We start from the raw sequence: 21218 nt of genomic DNA on the forward strand, positions 1-21218 counted from the left end.
CAGGAAACTCAACACCACATTAAGATCCCAAGGTGCCACTGGAGGCACAAAAGGGGGTTGAATATGCAGCACTCCCTTTACAAACGTCTGAACTTCAGGAAGAGAAGTCAGTTCCTTTTGAAAGAAAATGGATAGGGCTGAAATCTGGACCTTAATGGAACCCAATTTCAGGCCCAAAGTCACTCCCGACTGTAGGAAGTGGAGGAAACGGCCCAGCTGGAATTCCTCCGTAGGGGCATTCCTGGCCTCACACCAAGCAACATATTTTCGCCATATACGGTGATAATGTTTAGCCGTCACGTCCTTCCTAGCCTTTATCAGCGTAGGAATAACCTCATCCGGAATGCCTTTTTCTGCTAGGATCCGGCGTTCAACCGCCATGCCGTCAAACGCAGCCGCGGTAAGTCTTGGAACAGACAAGGCCCCTGTTGCAACAAGTCCTGTCTTAGAGGCAGAGGCCACGGGTCCTCTGTGAGCATTTCTTGCAGATCTGGATACCAAGTCCTTCTTGGCCAATCCGGAACAATGAGTATTGTTCTCACTCCTCTTTTTCTTATGATTCTCAGCACCTTGGATATGAGAGGAAGAGGAGGGAATACATAGACCGACTGGAACACCCATGGTGTCACTAGTGCGTCTACAGATATCGCCTGAGGGTCTCTTGACCTGGCGCAATACCTCTGTAGCTTTTTGTTGAGGCGGGATGCCATCATATCCACCTGTGGCAGTTCCCACCGACTTGCAATCTGCGTGAAGACTTCTTGATGAAGTCCCCACTCTCCCGGGTGGAGGTCATGCCTGCTGAGGAAGTCTGCTTCCCAGTTGTCCACTCCCGGAATGAACACTGCTGACAGTGCTCTTACGTGATTCTCCGCCCAGCGAAGAATTCTGGTGGCTTCCGCCATCGCCACCCTGCTCCTTGTGCCGCCTTGGCGGTTTATATGAGCCACTGCGGTGATGTTGTCTGACTGAATCAGAACCGGTTGGTCGCGAAGCAAGGTCTCCGCTTGACGTAGGGCGTTGTATATGGCCCTTAGTTCCAGGATATTGATGTGAAGGCAAGTCTCCTGACTTGACCACAGACCTTGGAAGTTTTTTCCCTGTGTGACTGCCCCCCCACCCTTGGAGGCTTGCATCCGTGGTCACCAGGACCCAGTCCTGAATGCCGAATCTGCGGCCCTCGAGAAGGTGAGCACTCTGCAGCCACCACAGGAGAGATACCCTGGCCCTGGGGGATAGGGTGATCAGCCGATGCATCTGTAGATGTGATCCGGACCACTTGTCCAACAGATCCCATTGGAAGGTCCTCGCATGGAACCTGCCGAATGGAATGGCCTCGTATGATGCCACCATCTTTCCCAGGACTCGCGTGCAGTGATGCACCGACACCTGTTTTGGTTTTAATAGGTCTCTGACCAGTGTCATGAGCTCCTGAGCCTTTTCCATCGGGAGATAAACCCTCTTCTGGTCTGTGTCCAGAATCATGCCCAGGAAGGGCAGACGAGTCGTAGGAATCAGCTGCGACTTTGGAATATTTAGAATCCAGCCGTGCTGTTGTAACACCTCCCGAGAGTGCGCTACGCTGATCAGCAACTGCTCTCTGGACCTCGCCTTTATGAGGAGATCGTCCAAGTATGGGATAATTGTGACCCCTTGCTTCCGCAGGAGCACCATCATCTCCGCCATTACCTTGGTAAATATTCTCGGTGCCGTGGAGAGACCAAACGGCAACGTCTGGAATTGGTAATGACAGTCCTGTACCACAAATCTGAGGTATGCCTGATGAGGTGGATAAATGGGGACATGAAGGTAAGCATCCTTTATGTCCAGAGACAGCATAAAATCCCCCCCTTCCAGGCTTGCGATGACCGCTCTGAGCGTTTCCTTCTTGAACTTGAACCTTTTCAGGTATATGTTCAGGGATTTTAAATTCAATATGGGTCTGACCGAACCGTCCGGTTTCGGTACCACAAACATGGTCGAATAGTAACCCCTTCCCTGTTGAAGGAGGGGAACCTTTACCACCACCTGCTGAAGATACAATTTGTGAATTGCAGCTAACACTATTTCCCTCTCTAAGGGGGAAGCTGGCAGGGCCGATTTGAGGTAACGGTGAGGGGGCATCTCTTCGAATTCCAGCTTGTATCCCTGAGACACAATCTCTATAGCCCAGGGATCCAATCTCTATAGCCCAGGGATCCACCTGGGAGTGAACCCACTTGTGGCCCACCGGGCCTAGCTCCGCCTGTGGAGCCCCAGCGTCATGCAGTGGATTTAGTGGAAGCCAGGGTGGACTTCTGTTCCTGGGAACTAGCTGTATTGTGCAGCTTCTTTCCTCTACCCCTGCCTCTGGCAAGAAAGGACGCACCTCGTACTTTCTTGCCTTTTTGTGATCGAAAGGACTGCATCTGATAATACAGTGCTTTCTTAGGTTGTGAGGGACTATATGGCAAAATTTGACTTTCCAGCCGTAGCTGTGGAGACCAGGTCCGAGAGACCGTTCCCAAACAATTCCTCACCCTTGTAAGGTAAAACCTCCATGTGCCTTTTTGAGTCGGCATCGCCTGTCCACTGCCTAGTCCACAGGACCCTTCTGGCAGAAATCGACATTGCATTTATTCTAGAGCCCAGTAGGCTAATGTCTCTTTGAGCATCTCTCATATATAGGACAGCGTCTTTTATATGCCCCAGGGTCAGCACTATAGTATCCTTGTCCAAGGTATCAAGTTCCTCAGATAAGGTATCTGTCCATGCTGCTACAGCACTACACATCCAGGCCGACGCAATCGCCGGCCTTAGTAGGGTACCTGAATGTGTATAAATGGACTTCAGGATACCCTCCTGCTTTCTATCCGCAGCATCTTTTAGGGTGGCCGTATCCTGTGACGGTAGGGCTACCCTTTTGGATAAGCGTGTTAAAGCTTTGTCTACCTTAGGGGAGGATTCCCAGCGTAACCTGTCCGTTGGCGGGAAAGGATATGCCATAAGCATCCTTTTGGAAATCTGCAGTTTTCTATCTGGAGATTCCCAAGCCTTTTCACATAACTCATTTAACTCATGTGAAGGGGGAAAGGTCACCTCTTGCCTTTTCTCCCCATACATATAAACCCTCTTGTCAGGGACTGGGGTTTCCTCTGTGATGTGCAACACATCCTTCATTGCTATAATCATGTAACGGATGGCTTTAGCCATTTTAGGCTGTAACTTTGCATCATCGCCATCGACACTGGAGTCAGAATCCGTGTCGACATCTGTGTCAACAATTTGGGATAGTGGGCGCTTCTGAGACCCTGACGGCCTCTGCGACATAGGATCAGGCATGGGCTGAGACCCCGGCTGTCCCAAGGCTTCAGCTTTATCCAACCTTTTATGCAAGGAAGTGACATTATCATTTAAAACCTTCCACATATCCATCCAATCGGGTGTCGGCGGCGACCCCACATTCATTTGCTCCCGCTCTGCTTCCACATAGCCTTCCTCGTCAAACATGCCGACACAAGCGTACCGACACACCACACACACAGGGGATGCTCTTTTTGAAGACAGTTCCCCCACAAGGCCTTTTGGAGAGACAGAGAGAGAGTATGCCAGCACACACCCCAGCGCTATATGTCCCAGGAGTCACACAGTAACTTAGTGTTAACCTAGTAGCTGCGGTATATATTGTTTTTGCGCCAAATTTATGTGCCCCCCCTCTCTTTTTACCCTCTTCTACCGTGATTCTGCAGGGGAGAGCCTGGGGAGCTTCCTCTCAGCGGAGCTGTGGAGAGAAAATGGCGCTGGTGAGTGCTGAGGAAGAAGCCCCGCCCCCTCAGCGGCGGGCTTCTGTCCCGCGTTTGTGTGTAAAATAATGGCGGGGGCTCATGCATTTATACAGTGCCCAACTGTATATATGCTACTTTTTGCCAAGAGGTTCCTAATTGCTGTCCAGCCCCCCCCCCCCCCCCCCCCCTGCGCCCTACAGTGACCGGAGTATGTGGGTTTAGTGTGGGAGCAATGGCGCACAGCTGCAGTGCTGTGCGCTACCTCATGTGAAGACTGGAGTCTTCTGCCACCGATTTCGACGTCTTCTTGCTTCTGACACCGGCTTCTGTCTTCTGGCTCTACGAGGGGGATGGCGGCGCGGCTCCGCTCCGGGATCGGACGACCAAGGGTGCGATCCTGTGTACGATCCCTCTGGAGCTAATGGTGTCCAGTAGCCTAAGAAGCAGGACCTATCTTCAGTGAGTAGGGCTGCTTCTCTCCCCTCAGTCCCACGTAGCAGAGAGCCTGTTGCCAGCAGATCTCTCTGAAAATAAAAACCCTAACAAAATACTTTCTTTTTAGCAAGCTCAGGAGAGCTCACTAAGTAGCACCCAGCTCGTCCGGGCACAGATTCAAAACTGAGGTCTGGAGGAGGGACATAGAGGGAGGAGCCAGAACACACCAGAATCCAAATTCTTTCTTAAAGTGCCCTGTCTCCTGCGGAGCCCGTCTATTCCCCATGGTCCTTACGGAGTCCCCAGCATCCACTAGGACGTTAGAGAAAATGTGCTTGGCCGGGGGGGGGGGGGGGGAGGCGGCGGAGGTTAGGGTGTTGCATAAAAAAGTAAGCCAACTACAATAGAACACAGCCTCGATGGAGAGGAGCCACCACAGCAACCTGTCCCATAACAGATAAACTCCTTTTTGTTGTGCCACGGTCTAGATGGGTTGGGTACGGGATCCCGGTTTCTTGGAATGCCAACAGGGGTGCAGGACGGAGCTAAGCCTAATCCTCTCCCTAACCATCCCTGCCTGCAGCCTAAACCTAACCCTAACCCTTGGTTCCAGCAGCCTAACCCTAACCTCCCCTCCCTGCAGCCTAAACCTAACCTTCCCAAGATACTTACGTTTGGGATACCACCTGTCAGGATACCTGCGTCGGCAGTCAGCATTCTGACTGGCGGGATCCTGAGTGCCGGGATCCCAACTACATGTATGACATCTTACAAAGCCCTGGAACACATACAGATAAAAGTTTCATGCCTCAATTGTATACAAGACTGATCATCAACAGATACATGGCACAGATAGTTCAGCACAGCCGGCACTTGTGGTTCTCCAAATGACAGTGGCCCTCATTCCGAGTTGTTCGCTCGCAAGCTGCTTTTAGCAGCTTTGCACACGCTAAGCCGCCGCCTACTGGGAGTGAATCTTAGCTTATCAAAATTGCGAACGAAAGATTCGCAATATTGCGAAAAGACTTCTCTGTGCAGTTTCGGAGTAGCTCGAGACTTACTCTTCCAGTGCGATCAGTTCAGTGCTTGTCGTTCCTGGTTTGACGTCACAAACACACCCAGCGTTCGCCCAGACACTCCTCCGTTTCTCCAGCCACTCCCGCGTTTTTCCCAGAAACGGTAGCGTTTTTTCAAACACTCCCATAAAACAGCCAGTTTCCGCCCAGAAACACCCACTTCCTGTCAATCACATTACGATCACCAGAACGAAGAAAAAACCTCGTAATGCCGTGAGTAAAATACCTAACTGCATAGCAAATTGACTTGGCGCAGTCGCAATGCGAACATTGCGCATGCGCAGTTAGCGGAAAATCGCTGCGATGTGAAGAAAATTACCGAGCCAACAACTCGGAATGACCACCAGTATGCACTGGCAGTCATTAAAATTGGGCATGGCAGTGATTGCCCTTCACAAATCCCATCCCCCCTTTAGACTTTCTCCAATACATTCTTAGTGCTGGCACAAGATACAGACACCCTGAACCTGCCATAATCACAGTCGTCATTTGGTTTTGGCAGCATGACATTTAATACCGTAGAAAGAAGACCGCAGTGATTTAACGTGAGCAGCCAATAGATGCAGGAGTGGAACGTAATAAACGCGTAGTGCCGTCATTTCTCAGCAGCTCACCGCTGGCTTGTGACTCACCGTACACACAGACGTCAGACTCGTCAGTTGTGGCTTTTGCTTTTAAAAGCCAATATATTAAGTAATCCCTCTTTAGTCCCTCAATAAAAATGTCAAACTGCATTTATACGGCATTATCCAGGTTTCTTTACGGCTTACTGTAAGCTGCTCCTGGTCATTCATCATCCCCTGTGTATTAGTATGCAGTGGAGACGCATACCGTACAGCTATCCTATCTGTTACCATGCAGCCTTGTGCCCTGCTCTGAGATATCATATGCTGCTTGCACTATTATACTCCGGATCAGAGGCGTGTGGTTTATTTTCTCGACAGTCATAATGTCAACATGAGAATGCCGAAATGGTTGGGATGTTGACACACATCAACATTGACCATGTCGACACTGATGCAATGTTGACATAATGTCCCCGGTGGCCTAGCGGTGACTTATGGTACGGCGGCTCCAGCGGATTGTGCTGGTGAGTATTGCACAGCCTAACTGTGACCTTCCCACCACAGCATTAAAAAATTAGCAATTTGCGCTTTCCCTGCAAGACAGTTCTTACTACCCGTCTTGCCTGCTGCCCTAGAACAGGAGTTCCAGCCTGATGAGTGTGTGGGCATCCCTCGGACTCTTCTACCTTGTGCTGGCCAGGGTCCACTTATGCTGTATCACCGTTATAATGCAACACTCCTCTTTGGATGTCCCTTTATCATACAGTAACAAAGGAAGGGAGGCCACTGAATAACTACGCACACCCTACACTGGCCTAATAAAGTCTCAGAGGCTTAAAGGTTTCCACATTGGGAAACTCTTGGACTCAGCGCCTTCTACAAATCCTTTGCCTTGTAAACTGCCCCTCACTCTGAGATATGCTCTCCAGTGTTCTCTCGCTCAGCTTTCAACCGAGACAGTCCTCTTTTCTAAGACAACACATAGAGAGGAAAGAAATGGAAACCCACAGCATCTAAATTTTAGCTTTTAAGCTCCCCACCTTTATCTCTTAGTTGAGAGAATTCAATTGTGCCACGCTCCCCCTGCTGGCCGTCTACTGTAGTAGGCGTCTATCAAAGCAATTCAATTGTTGCTCTTACCAGACTCCCATTAGCATTTAACGCGGCTGAAAGCACTGGGTTTAGCCCCGCAAAGCGACTTACCCGTCTGAAAGATCTCGATTGGGCGTCAAAAGTCCGGGTTTGGGCGCCCAAACTACGGACTTTTCACACATATTTTCTCGCAGCTCCGGAGGCTGCAACAAAAAAAAAAAAATAAGTGACTGCCGTGGCTAATGGGCACCTGATCAGAACAATAGACGCCCAATACTATAGACGACCAGCACAACCAAATCCCCCCCATTGACTATTGTGCCGAGTACTGCAGCGGCGGTGATTGTTGATGGCAGGTAGGAAACAGGCGGTGTGAATTGGAGACGGGATGCACTGAGTGAATCAGCGCAAACCGAACCGATGGTAGAATTTTAGCTCAATTTATGAATTGCAGGCAAATCGCGGCTAACAGGAATATCTGGGGCTTCAAAACTACATAGATCAGTGTTTGCCAATCTCAGTCCTCAAGGCACAAGAACAATCCAGGATTTAAGGATATCCATGCTGGAGCAGAGATTGTTAAAACAAAACAAGTGAGGTACTAATAAGTTGTGCTTGGGTGTAGCCCAGCATCCCTGCTGCTGGGCATGCCCTCTAGTGTGAAGAACGGGGGAAGGGAGTCATGAAACCATGCCTTTCCCTGATCAACCACTCCACCTTTTTGCCCTTTCCCCTTTGGCACCCTGCCCTGCGTTCACCCTAGAGTGAACACTACTACTACAATGTGACCAGTGTGTTCCAAGCATAAAAAACCATGCTAGATGAATAAAAGACTGAGCACTGCAAATGGAATATGACACACACCTCTCTCGCAGGTCCTCTGCACACTCATCACAGGGGTAAAATTTGGAAAATAGGTTAATGAAGCTCTTCATCTCCAGCTGTTGTTTGGTTGTGGGACTATCTGGGTAATAAGCTGCCATTGTGTGCAAGAAGGACCAGGTACTCCGGCCCAGCTCTTCCCGATCTAGCGGACACTCGGCGGGCCGTTCTTTTTCCTCAATGTCTACTTCCTGCAGTAAACAAAAAAAAAAAATCACAATCAAATACAAGCACAGCCCAAGGAGTCAGGGAAAACAAACAAACAAAAAAAGGACAGAATTAGCACAAGACTTGCCAGCTGAGTCACAACATACATTGCCCCTACTTTTAGGGTAGCGTCTAGATTCTCTTCGTGCAGAGGACCTTTCCCATAACCCCCTGGGTCCATGTCACAATCTATTTGGAATAGAAAAGTGTGGCGAGCGAAGCGAGACACCGAGCCCGATGCGTGGCGTGCGAAGCGAGCCCGCGAGGGTCCAATGCTGCATAGAAAAAAAATAATACCCCAAACGATCAGAGAACAAAGAAAACATTTAGGAGCTGTAAGGGCGGAAGTTCTCTCCTGACCTCTCGTTATGTCACTTCCAGGTCCTTAGCACGAAGGCAACATAGACACAACCCTACTTTTAGCTTTGCTAAAGCTGCATTTACCATTCATATTGTTCTGTTTCACAATTATTAAATGTGCAAAACATTCTCTTGGGAAAAATCTCTTTTGGGTTTCGAACCTTAAAATACTGACACTTGAGGTCATATAACAATGGCATACAGATACTTGTGGTGAGGGCTGGAGAAAGGAATAAACCTGTAAGTTCCTGAGATGTCTACTGTACACATGGCCACCAGTCAATGGTCTTAATAGGGCATACTGACCAAACCTTCATTTTTGCAACGAGGTTTTCTGACACCTACTGCAAAAAATTCTCCCTTATCGCCATCTTGAGATACCAGCATGTGTGGTTATGAGCTCAGTGCCGGGCCCATCAGGCCACACATGCCGGGGGGCGGCCGGGCCCCTCAGGCCACACCTGCCGGGGGGCGGCCGGGCCCCTCAGGCCACACCTGCCGGGGGGCGGCCGGGCCCCTCAGGCCACACCTGCCGGGGGGCGGCCGGGCCCCTCAGGCCACACATGGCGGCTGGGCCCCACAAGCCACACACGCCGGGGGGAGGCCGGGCCCCTCAGGCCACACACGCCGGGGGGAGGCCGGGCCCCTCAGGCCACACACGCCGGGGGGAGGCCGGGCCCCTCAGGCCACACACGCCGGGGGGAGGCCGGGCCCCTCAGGCCACACACGCCGGGGGGAGGCCGGGCCCCTCAGGCCACACACGCCGGGGGGAGGCCGGGCCCCTCAGGCCACACACGCCGGGGGGAGGCCGGGCCCCTCAGGCCACACACGCCGGGGGGCGGCCGAGCCACAGACACGCCGGGAGGCCGCCGGCCCCTCAGGTGACACACGCAGTGAGACAGGTGGCCCCTCAGGTGACACACGCAGTGAGACAGGTGGCCCCTCAGGTGACACACGCAGGGAGACAGGTGGCCCCTAAGGTGACACACGCAGGGAGACAGGTGGCCCCTAAGGTGACACACGCAGGGAGACAGGTGGCACACCCCGGGAGACAGCCGTGCCCCTCAGATCACACACTCGGGGTGACAGGTGGCACACCCCGGGAGACAGGCGGCCCCCAGGTCACACACGCCGGGGAATATCTCACCGCCGAGGCCACGTTTTGCTTCCTTTGTGTCCTTATCCAGCTCTTGAAGTCCATACACGCCCGGCAGGGCCTCTTCGGCTTCCCATCCTCCGACTGGCCGGTCCCCTCTTCCTTTACACCGGGAATAGAGAAAGGGAACCCGCTAAAGGGATTAGAGGGATGCCGATCGCTGGGCGCCGCCATCTTGTCGGACCAGTGCATGCTGGGAGGATCGCGCACTGACAGGCACTGGTCTCGTTCCGCCACCAGGTGCCGCTGTGCGTCTCTCTGAGCACTGAAGGTGTGGTGGAAGGAGCAGTTGTGCTGGGACTTCTTGTAGTTTCACAGACCCTCCAACATGACCCTCCCCACTAGGTACAAAATGCTCTGTTCCTGGACTTCCCTCTTAATTTATGATTTCCATCACCTGTGTTGAACTAGTTAAATGATAAGAAAGCCGTTTCTTCACAGGTGATGGCAATACTAAATCAAGAGGGAAGTCCAGAAACAGAGCATTTTGTACCTAGTGGGGCGGGTCATGTTGGAGGGTATGGTTTCACATCATTTCTGTTAATGCCAGTTCTATTACTAAATATAGAGGTTTAAACCAGAGCTATTGTCCAGGTCCAAGGAAACAAATATTAATTTCTGTGGGTGTGAATTAGAATAGAGAAATAGAGAATATGAGGCAGACAGGGTTGCCACCAGAAATTGTGGGTCCCAGTACTGAAAAAATAGGCAGGGCCTCCCCCCCTCATGGAGGTAATAGCCACGTTAGGAAAGCAGTCCCCGCATCACAACCTACCAGCAGCGGTGGAGGGCGGTCTCTCACACTCAGTGCTGCTGCTGTTCGAACGGCACGGCCCGCGGAAGTACAGGTGTGGAGATGTGCCCTGTGTCCCAGGGCACATCACCACAACAGTGTGCAGGGGATCTGTGTCCCCTGCAGAGCGTGAGGGTGGACAGCGCTGGGGCAACTTGTCTGTCCCCAACGCTGGGTGTGCGGCGGCGGCGGGTGTCTAGTGCAGGGATCGGATGTTTCCCTGCACCGGGCTGTCGGCGGCGGCGGGTAGCGGCGCGGTGGCGCTTTAAACTTGGCGCCACTTGGGCCGCCAATGAGAAGCGCCGCCGGCGTCTTTTCAAACCCGGCGCCGTCCGCGAGCCAATCGCGGCTCGCGGGGCGCCGGCCAATCGGAGGCGGGCGCGGCGAGCCAATCGGCGCTCGCCGCGTCATGGGCCCCGCCCCTGGCATCTGACGTCAGACGCCGGACGGAAGCCGAAGGAGAAGACCGTGGGCGGGAGCGCGGAGCAAGAGGAAGACGCCGGGAGCCGAAGACGGAGGGCGCGCGGAAGAGCGCTGAAGAGCTCCGGTGGCCGCGGAAGAGGCCAGAAGACTCCAGGCTCCGGGAAGAAGATGTCCAGCGGCGGCTGGACGCGGCGAGGCGACGCCGCTGGCCAGGACGGGCCAGCGGCCGAAGAGTGAAGGGGAGCACCGGAGAGGCCACCAGGGATGGGAAGGAAGAGAGCTGACGAAGCTCCCTCCTGGTGCCTCTCCCACCGGGTCAGGTAGGCCCTTATCAGGTGCCCCTGTACCCTCTCTCTCCTCCCTAGACCACTGGGTGTTCGGGCATTAGGCCCGTGGGCACAGTCAGGCCCTTCCGGCCTGTGGGCAGTTAGTCGGGCCCTCCCGGCCCGTGGGTACGTTTGATCGGGCCCTCTGGGTCCGTGGGCACGTGAAGTCGGGGTTCCCCCCGGCCCGTGGCCCTGACAGGAGGTTGGGCCCGCCATTTGATTTGGTGGTTTGGGCATTAGGCCCAAGCCACCTCGACGGCGCCGTAGGCGGGCACTAGGCCCGAGGGGCACATCGGGCACTCGGCCTGTGGGGGCATTAGAGGGCATTAGGCCCTAGTGCGTTTTGGGCAGTAGGTACATATAAGGTGACCCTGGGCACTAGGCCCAGGTCACCCAACGGGCAACAAGTTAGGCGGGCGCTAGGCCCGTGGGTGAAGTCAGGCCTCCGGCCTGGGTGCAGTCAGGGGGCGCTAGGCCCAGGGAATAAGTGCCCCCCCCCGAGGTGAATAAAGGTGGCACTGGGCACTAGGCCCAGGCCACCCTGAGGTGTTTAGGTAGGCAGGTCCGCTTGACCTGAGCCCCATAGAAGGAAGTGTACAGGAGGTGGGCAGGCTGTGTGGCGCCCACCCCCTTCCAGCGGTGGGTAGGGATTTAAAGGGACAGCACCGTGGGATCTTGTAATCCGATATTGTGATGTATGTTGTTACCGTGCAGGGCAAAGTGTCTGTTTGTTTTAAGTTTGTGCATAGTTGTGTTGCACCACCCACACGAGCTAGTTTGAGGGCTCTGTTTATGTAGCTAGTGTAGCAGACGCACACTAGGGTAGTTCTTGGCCCTGCACGGCTGTTTTCTCTTTACCTCCTTACAGGGACCTGTAAGTGGAGAAGATCGGAGTGCAAGACTTGTAACGTTGAGTAGCATCTGTGTACGTTTGTCCCTTGTCTGTCCCCGAGCGCCGGAATAGGGATTGCTCACGGACGTGAGAATCCCCTTCATCACACTACGCGCGAGAGTGCGAGTGTGTGAAATCTGGGTGACTGAGGCTTTGTGCCAGTGATGACCTTTCACCCAACCGGTGAAGGTCGCCGTCACCCCTGGGGTATCCCCTTTTCCGGTGGAAGAAGGGTTGATACCCCCCTTAAGGTAGACTATTTTCTCCTCAGCTCGGTCGTCGGTCAGCTCCGAGAGGGAATCGCCGTGTCCGGATCCGACTGAAGATTGCCAGGTGCGTTGAAGGTTCCGGTACCTGAAGGTGAGAGAGAGCGGCGCCTGGTGAGTGAGTACCGAAACTACACCTGCACGGCAGCAGGCACCACCACAGGCGTGGACCCAGCGCCGCTGGCGGTGGCTTCAATTCTCAAATCTGCCACTGACTAGCAGCAGGTCAGCCGTGGTCAGTGTCACCGGCGGCCAGTGGTGCAAGTAGAAAAAATGTCTTACAGGTACTGTGTGCTCGTGCCGAAGGCGCGCGCGCCAAAAATGGGTGTGGCCAAATGCCACATGGGGTGTGGCCAATGAAAATGGGGGCGTGATATACATATGGGGGAGGGGCAGATACACATATGACCCCAATAGTGCCAGATATACGTTGCCCCGCAGTGCCAGATATACATTGCCCCACAGTGCCGGATATACATTGCCTCACAGTGCCAGATACACATTGCCTCACTGTGCCAGATACACAAATGCCCCCACAGTGCCAGATATGCCCCCAGTGCCAGGTACACATGCCCCCCCAGTGCCAAATATGCCCCCAGTGCCAGATATCCCCCAGTGCCAGATATGCCCCCATTGCCAGGTATACATGTCCCCCCCCAATGCCAGATATGCCCCCAGTGCCAGATACACATGTCCCCCCAATGCAAGATATGCCCCCAGTGCCAGATATGCTCCCACTGCCAGGTATACATGCCCCCCCAGTGCCAGATATGCCCCCAGTGCCAGATATGCTCCCACTGCCAGGTATACATGCCCCCCCAGTGCCAGATATGCCCCCAGTGCCAGATATGCTCCCACTGCCAGGTATACATGCCCCCCCAGTGCCAGATATGCTCCCAGTGCCAGATATGCCCCCATTGCCAGGTATACATGCCCCCCCCCCCCAGTGCTAGATATGCTCCCACTGCCAGGTATACATGCCCCCCAGTGCCAGATATGCCCCCAGTGCCAGATATGCCCCCATTGCCAGGTATACATGCCCCCCCAGTGCCAGATATGCCCCCAGTACCAGATATACAGGAAGCCCCCCCCCCCCCCTCCTCTGCTGCTCACCTATGTCTGTGTAAGGGGAGGAGAGCGCAGCCTGCGCCTCTCCTTCTCCTTAGTCTCCGGCGGGTGCGGGTGTCTCCGTTCAATTCAGTGCCAATCCGTGAGCCAATCAAAGGTCACGGTCCGCGAGCTATGATTGGCTCACGGGTGGACGCTGAATTGAAGACACAGAGGGGCAGGAGAGGCTGCGCTCTCCTCCCCTTACATCAGCAGGAGCGGCAGTGAGCAGCAGAGGGAGGGGGGAGGGACGGAGAGCGGCGGCCCATGGGTACGGCGGCGGCAGATGCCGCCGGGTATATCCACAGGTGGCTGTGTGTGCAGCCCGGTGCATCCACTCTGTCAGAGTGGCCGGGCCCGGGACAACTGTACACAGGGCACCCCCTTGATGGCGGCCCTGATGGCAGATAAGAACGCCCCCCCCTAATCACTTAGCAGTCTGGGTTTTAAGTATACTCATGGCTCAGGACAGATGGTTAAATAAAAATTACTGAGGTGCTAATAAAATTACCTGTGGCCAATAATGGATATACTTAAAACGTGAGGGTGCTTTGAGGACCACGTTTGGGAACCTCTGCACTACGGTTCATTTGTCACCAGGATCCAATTCACCTACCAGTATATTTTTGGATTATGGGAGGAAACCGGAGCCCCTGGAGGAAACCCATGTGCGTGCTCTGAGGCGGTAATGCTAACCATTACACCATCTGTACTGCCCAGAGTAGCTACAGTAATATACCCTCCAACTGTACTTTTTGGCCGATACAGTACCGTTTTTTGATGGTCTGTACCGGCCATAAGGGTCCTTGTACCCCTTTGCCACGCCCCTTTACCCGTGGCCACGCTCCTTTTATGGTTTTGTACCGGTTTTCAGCTGTGCAGTGTTGGAGGATATGCAGTAATGTACCAACCGCCCCCCTTCCCCCCTTTAAAAAAAAAAGCTTTTAACTTTCTTGTTTGCACTAGAACTGGAGGTCCAAACCAGATTGTCAATTCCATACACACTCCAAGTTCCCACACTTGCTCGCTAGCAGTGGCGTAACTACTGCCCCCGCAGCCCTCGAGGTGGCTTGGGGGCGAGGGGCTGCGGGGGCGCCACTGATTTAGTGCAGACTGACATGCAGACGAGCGTCCGCATGTCAGTCTGCGGTCTCGTTTCCTCCCTGCTGTTAGGAGGGACACGGAGGGCACAGTGCGCGCCTCTCCTGTGTCCCTCCTGGGTCTCCGGCGGCCGCGGGTCTCATAAAGGAAGTGCCGTTCGTGAGCACTTCCTTTATTACAATGACCCGAGGCCGCCGGAGACACAGGAGGGACACAGGAGAGGCGCGCACTGTGCCCTCCGTGTCCCTCCTAACAGCAGGGGAGCGGGGGGAGCAGCGGCGGCGGCGGAGGAAGCGGGAGGGGAGGTGGGGGTGGGGGACACGCACTGAGGGGGCATATCTGGCACTGGGGACATTTATGGCACTGGGGGAATATCTGCCACTGGGGACATTTATGGCACTGGGGGAATATCTGGCACTGGGGACATTTATGGCACTGGGGGAATATCTGGCACTGGGGACATTTATGGCACTGGGGGAATATCTGGCACTGGGGACATTTATGGCACTGGGGGAATATCTGGCACTGGGGACATTTATGGCACTGGGGGAATATCTGGCACTGGGGACATTTATGGCACTGGGGGGAATATCTGGCACTGGGGGCATATTTGGCAGGGAGGGGGGGGGGGGAGAATATCTGGCACTGGGGACATTTATGGCACTGGGGGAATATCTGGCACTGGGGACATTTATGGCACTGGGGGGAATATCTGGCACTGGGGGCATATTTGGGAGGGGGGGGGGGAGAATATCTGGCACTGGGGACATTTATGGCACTGGGGGGAATATCTGGCACTGGGGACATATGTGGCACGGGGGGGATATCTGGCACTGGGGCATATGTGGCACTGGGGGGGGGGCAATATGTGGCACTGGGGGGGAATATCTGGCACGGGGCATATGTGGCACTGGGGGGGCAATTGTGGCACTGGGGCATATGTGGCACTGGGGGCATATGTGGCACTGTGGGGGAATATCTGGCACTGGGGGCATATGTGGCACTGGGGAGGTATATGTGTACCTGGCACATGGGGGGGGGCTATATTTGGCACTGGGGGCATGTGAGTACCTGGCACCGTGGGGGAATATCTGGCACTGGGGACATATGTGGCACTGGGAGCACAGCCCTAGCAACAAGGACTACCTCCTAGCAACGAGCATGACACCCAGTGCATGAAACCCCTGGCAACGAGCATGACACCCAGTGCATGAAACCCCTGGCAACGAGCATGACACCCAGTGCATGAAACCCCTGGCAACGAGCATGACACCCTGAGCATGAAAACCCCTGGCACCGTGCATGGAACCAAGAGCATGAAACCCCTGGCAACGAGCATGACACCCAGTGCATGAAACCCCTGACAACGAGCAGGTAATTGAAAAGTAATTAGAAGCCTTACTGTAGGACTTAATGTGTAATGGGCATTACGGTGTGTGGCATAATGTATCACGGACATTGCGGTGTGTGTCATAATGTGTCACAGGCATTACGGTGTATGGTATACTATATCGCAGGCATTGTGATATGTGGTATAATGTCTCAGGGTCATTGCAGTGTGTGGCATAATGTATCACGGACATTGCGGTGTGTGTCATAATGTGTCAGGCATTACGGTGTGTGGTATACTATATCACGGGCATTGTGGTATGTGGTATAATGTCTCAGGGTCATTGCAGTGTGGCATAATATATAACGGGCATTGCGGTGTGTGGCATAGGGTATAACGGGCATTGCTATATGTGTCACAGGCATTACGGTGTATGGTATACTATATCACGGGCATTGTGGTATAATGTCTCAAGGTCATTGCAGTGTGTGGCATAATGTGTCACAGGCATTGTATGTGCAATAATGTATCGGGCATTGCAGTGTGTGGTATAATGTATCACGGACATTGCAGTGTGTGTCATAATGTGTCACAGACATTGTATGTGCTATAATGTATCAGGGGCAGTGCAGTGTGTAGCATAATGTATAAGAGGCATTGCGATTCCTGTCATAATGTGTCACAGGCATTACGGTGTGTGGCATAATGTGTCGGGGGCATTATGGTGTGTGCATACTGTGTCATGTGCATTATTGTGTGTGGCATAATGTCTAAGGGCCATTGCAGTATGTGGCATAATGTATACTGGGCATTACTATAAGGAGGAAAAATTACAAATAATGTAAGGGGCATGAATCAGGATTATTTTTCTTTCCTGTGGTGGCCAACGTCTGGGCGTGCAGGTTGCAAAACTGGGGTATAAGGTAGTCTTTTCCTGCAATGTCACGCCCATTCCAACGAAGCCACGCCCATTCCAACGAAGCCACACCCCTTTTTTGCACATATTTACCCCTTTATTGCTCCCAATTATGGGGGATTGGGGGGGGGGGGGGGGCGCCGAAGAATTTTTTGGCTTGGGGGAGATAAATTTCTAGTTACGCCACTGCTCGCTAGGGCTTCAGACCATTCGTTTTTGCTGTTGGTATCTGACTATTGCTGAGAAGTAAGAGTCATTTATTATTACGGTGGTGATAATTTAAAAGGAAGGCACTTAGGCTCTCATTCCGAGTCGATCGCACCAAGCAACTTTTTGCTGCTGGTGCGGTCAACTAATCTCCACCTATGGGCAGGGCCGGCTCCAGGCCTACTAGCACCCTGAGCGAGAAAATGTAAAAGTGCCCCCCCCAACCCCCATGCGCGCGCCTTCGTCGCGCGCGCGTTCCTGGAAAAGTGGGCATGGCCTCCTGGAAAAAGTGGGCGTGGTCTCGCCCCCCAGCAGTGCCAGCTACACATGACATGCCTTCCAGCAGTGCCAGCTACACGTGACATGACTCCCAGCAGTGCCAGCTACACATGATAGTGTTCACTTTTTAGGGCAGGTTGCTGATCACAGGGAGGGCACATTTTTAAGTTAGGTGGGCAAAATGATGTACATACTGTAATGCTTGTTGTTCCCATTTCCACACGCTAAAGCATGGACAGTGCGCGCCGAAGACGCGCAGCAAAAATTTAGGGGAGTTACTTCGTGGGGAAGGTGCGTAGCCACATTATAGTGGCAATTCACATTACACCACACAGTAGTGCAGCTAATACACACTGCACCAGGTAGAACCTCCTATACACTTTGCGCCAGGCAGAGCACGTTAGACACTTTGCGCCAGGTAGAGCACTGAGACACACTGCCCAGCCACAGACGCCTAGCGGGAACACTACATGATATGCCCCCCAGCAGTGCCAGCTACACATGACATGCCCCCCAGCAGTGCCAGCTACACGTGACATGCCCCCCAGCAGTGCCAGCTACATAAATGGCCACACAGTTCCAGATGGATAAATGCCCCCACAGCGCAGATATGCCCCCACAGTGCCAGATACATTAATGCCCTCACAGTGCAGATATGCCCCCACAGTGCCAGATACATAAATGCCCCCACAGTGCCAGATACATAAATACCCCCACAGTGCCTGATACATAAATGCCCCCACGGTGCCAGATACATAAATGCCCCCACGGTGCCAGATACATAAATGCCCCCACGGTGCAGATATGCACCCACAATTCCAGATACATAATTACTCCCACAGTGCAAGATATGCCCCCACAGTGCAAGATATGCCCCCACAGTGCAAGATATGCCCCCACAGTGCCAGATACATAAATGCCCCCACAGTGCCTGATACATAAATGCCCCCACGGTGCCAGATACATAAATGCCCCCACGGTGCCAGATACATGAATGCCCCCACGGTGCAGATATGCACCCACAATTCCAGATACATAATTACTCCCACAGTGCAAGATATGCCCCCACAGTGCAAGATATGCCCCCACAGTGCAAGATATGCCCCCACAGTGCCAGATACATAAATGCCCCCACAGTGCCTGATACATAAATGCCCCCACGGTGCCAGATACATAAATGCCCCCACGGTGCCAGATACATAAATGCCCCCACGGTGCAGATATGCACCCACAATTCCAGATACATAATTACTCCCACAGTGCAAGATATGCCCCCACAGTGCAAGATATGCCCCCACAGTGCAAGATATGCCCCCACAGTGCCAGATACATAAATGCCCCCACAGTGCCAGATACATAAATGCCCCCACAGTGCCAGATACATAAATGCCCCCACAGTGCCTGATACATAAATGCCCCCACGGTGCCAGATACATAAATGCACCCACAGTGCAGATATGCACCCACAATTCCAGATACATAATTACTCCCACAGTGCAAGATATGCCCCCAGAGTGCAAGATATACCCCCACAGTGCAAGATATGCCCCCACAGTGCAAGATATGCCCCCACAGTGCAAGATATGCCCCCACAGTGCAAGATATGCAGTGCAAGATATACCCCCACAGTGCAAGATATGCCCCCACAGTGCAAGATATGCCCCCACAGTGCAAGATATGCCCCCACAGTGCCAGATACATAAATGCCCCCACAGTGCCTGATACATAAATGCCCCCACGGTGCCAGATACATAAATGCCCCCACGGTGCCAGATACATAAATGCCCCCACGGTGCAGATATGCACCCACAATTCCAGATACATAATTACTCCCACAGTGCAAGATATGCCCCCACAGTGCAAGATATGCCCCCACAGTGCAAGATATGCCCCCACAGTGCCAGATACATAAATGCCCCCACAGTGCCTGATACATAAATGCCCCCACGGTGCCAGATACATAAATGCCCCCACGGTGCCAGATACATAAATGCCCCCACGGTGCAGATATGCACCCACAATTCCAGATACATAATTACTCCCACAGTGCAAGATATGCCCCCACAGTGCAAGATATGCCCCCACAGTGCAAGATATGCCCCCACAGTGCCAGATACATAAATGCCCCCACAGTGCCAGATACATAAATGCCCCCACAGTGCCAGATACATAAATGCCCCCACAGTGCCTGATACATAAATGCCCCCACGGTGCCAGATACATAAATGCACCCACAGTGCAGATATGCACCCACAATTCCAGATACATAATTACTCCCACAGTGCAAGATATGCCCCCAGAGTGCAAGATATACCCCCACAGTGCAAGATATGCCCCCACAGTGCAAGATATGCCCCCACAGTGCAAGATATGCCCCCACAGTGCAAGATATGCAGTGCAAGATATACCCCCACAGTGCAAGATATGCCCCCACAGTGCAGATATGCCCCCACAGTGCAAGATATGCCCCCACAGTGCAAGATATGCAGTGCAAGATATACCCCCACAGTGCAAGATATGCCCCCACAGTGCAAGATATGCAGTGCAAGATATACCCCCACAGTGCAAGATATGCCCCCACAGTGCAAGATATACCCCCACAGTGCAAGATATGCCCCCACAGTGCAAGATATGCCCCCACAGTGCAAGATATGCAGTGCAAGATACACCCCCACAGTGCAAGATATGCCCCCACAGTGCCTGATACATAAATGCCCCCACGGTGCCAGATACATAAATGCACCCACAGTGCAGATATGCACCCACAATTCCAGATACATAATTACTCCCACAGTGCAAGATATGCCCCCACAGTGCAAGATATACCCCCACAGTGCAATATATGCCCCCACAGTGCAAGATATGCCCCCACAGTGCAAGATATGCAGTGCAAGATATACCCCCACAGTGCAAGATATGCCCCACAGTGCAAGATATGCCCCCACAGTGCAAGATATGCCCCCACAGTGCAAGATATGCCCCCACAGTGCAAGATATGCAGTGCAAGATATACCCCCACAGTGCAAGATATGCCCCCACAGTGCAAGATATGCCCCCACAGTGCAAGATATGCCCCCACAGTGCAAGATATGCAGTGCAAGATATACCCCCACAGTGCAAGATATGCCCCCACAGTGCAAGATATGCCCCCACAGTGCAAGATATGCAGTGCAAGATATACCCCCACAGTGCAAGATATGCCCCCACAGTGCAAGATATGCCCCCACAATGTGCCCGATCCATAAAGTACTATTATACCTGCGGTGGTGGCGGGAGGGTGAGTGCCGCCGAGGACGCGGGCGGCTCTTCTAAAACTCCTGTGTGCGCGCTATGCTCGCTGCCCGGCGCCGGCATCTAACGTCAGACGCCGGCGCCGCACAGCCGCGTACACAGGAGTTCAGGCCAGGAAGCACTGCAGGCTGGCTCCAGGCACAAAGATGGCGGCGCCAGCGCGCGGCGCCCATTAAGGGTGGCGCCCTGCGCGGCCGCTCTAGTCGACCGTGCCTGGAGCCGGCCCTGCCTATGGGGGAGTGTATTTTAGCATAGCAGGGCTGCGATCAGGGCTGCTATGCTAAAAAAGTTTCACACAAAACAAGACCAGCCCTGGACATACTTACCCTGTGTGACGGGTCCACCGATGGTGGTCACGGCTTTGACGTCAGACATCCGCCCTCCGTTCACCTGGACACGCCTGCGTTTTTCTTACCACTCCCCGAAAACGGCTTCAAACGGTCAGTTGACGCCCCGGAACGCTTTCCTGCTGTCAGTCTTCTTACAGTTGCCACTGCGACCGCTTTCTTCGCTGTCAGCGGCGCATTCCAGACCCGATCACACCGCTGCGAAGAAGTGCAGCGTGCGATCGGGTCGGAATGAGGGCCTTAAAGCTAGCGTAACCCATGAAAACTACTGTTTGTCTCTACAGATGTGCAGCCTTTGGATTATGTAGCGAGCAGGGCCATCTCCCCTCTGTATCTACCACATAATTATCTTCTACCCCTTTCACACTGCACAAATAACCCCATATCGACACAGTATTTTGG

The 21218-nt window shown here is 53.4% G+C and overlaps 1 protein-coding gene across 1 annotated transcript in view; it reads right to left on the reverse strand.

Moving 5' to 3' along the window:
- Positions 1–9844, reverse strand: part of GFER (growth factor, augmenter of liver regeneration) — a 42744-nt gene extending 32900 nt beyond the window's left edge. Inside the window, exons 1-2 of the mRNA XM_063934920.1 lie at positions 9530–9844; positions 7798–8006 (exon numbers count right to left, since the gene is read on the reverse strand). Of these exons, the coding sequence (XP_063790990.1) occupies positions 7798–8006; positions 9530–9730 (410 nt within the window). The 5' untranslated portion in view covers positions 9731–9844. The remainder of the gene's footprint in view (positions 1–7797; positions 8007–9529) is intronic.
- Positions 9845–21218: the final 11374 nt, after the last annotated feature.

Source organism: Pseudophryne corroboree, chromosome 7 (assembly GCF_028390025.1).
Source record: "Pseudophryne corroboree isolate aPseCor3 chromosome 7, aPseCor3.hap2, whole genome shotgun sequence".
Lineage (NCBI taxonomy): Eukaryota > Metazoa > Chordata > Amphibia > Anura > Myobatrachidae > Pseudophryne > Pseudophryne corroboree.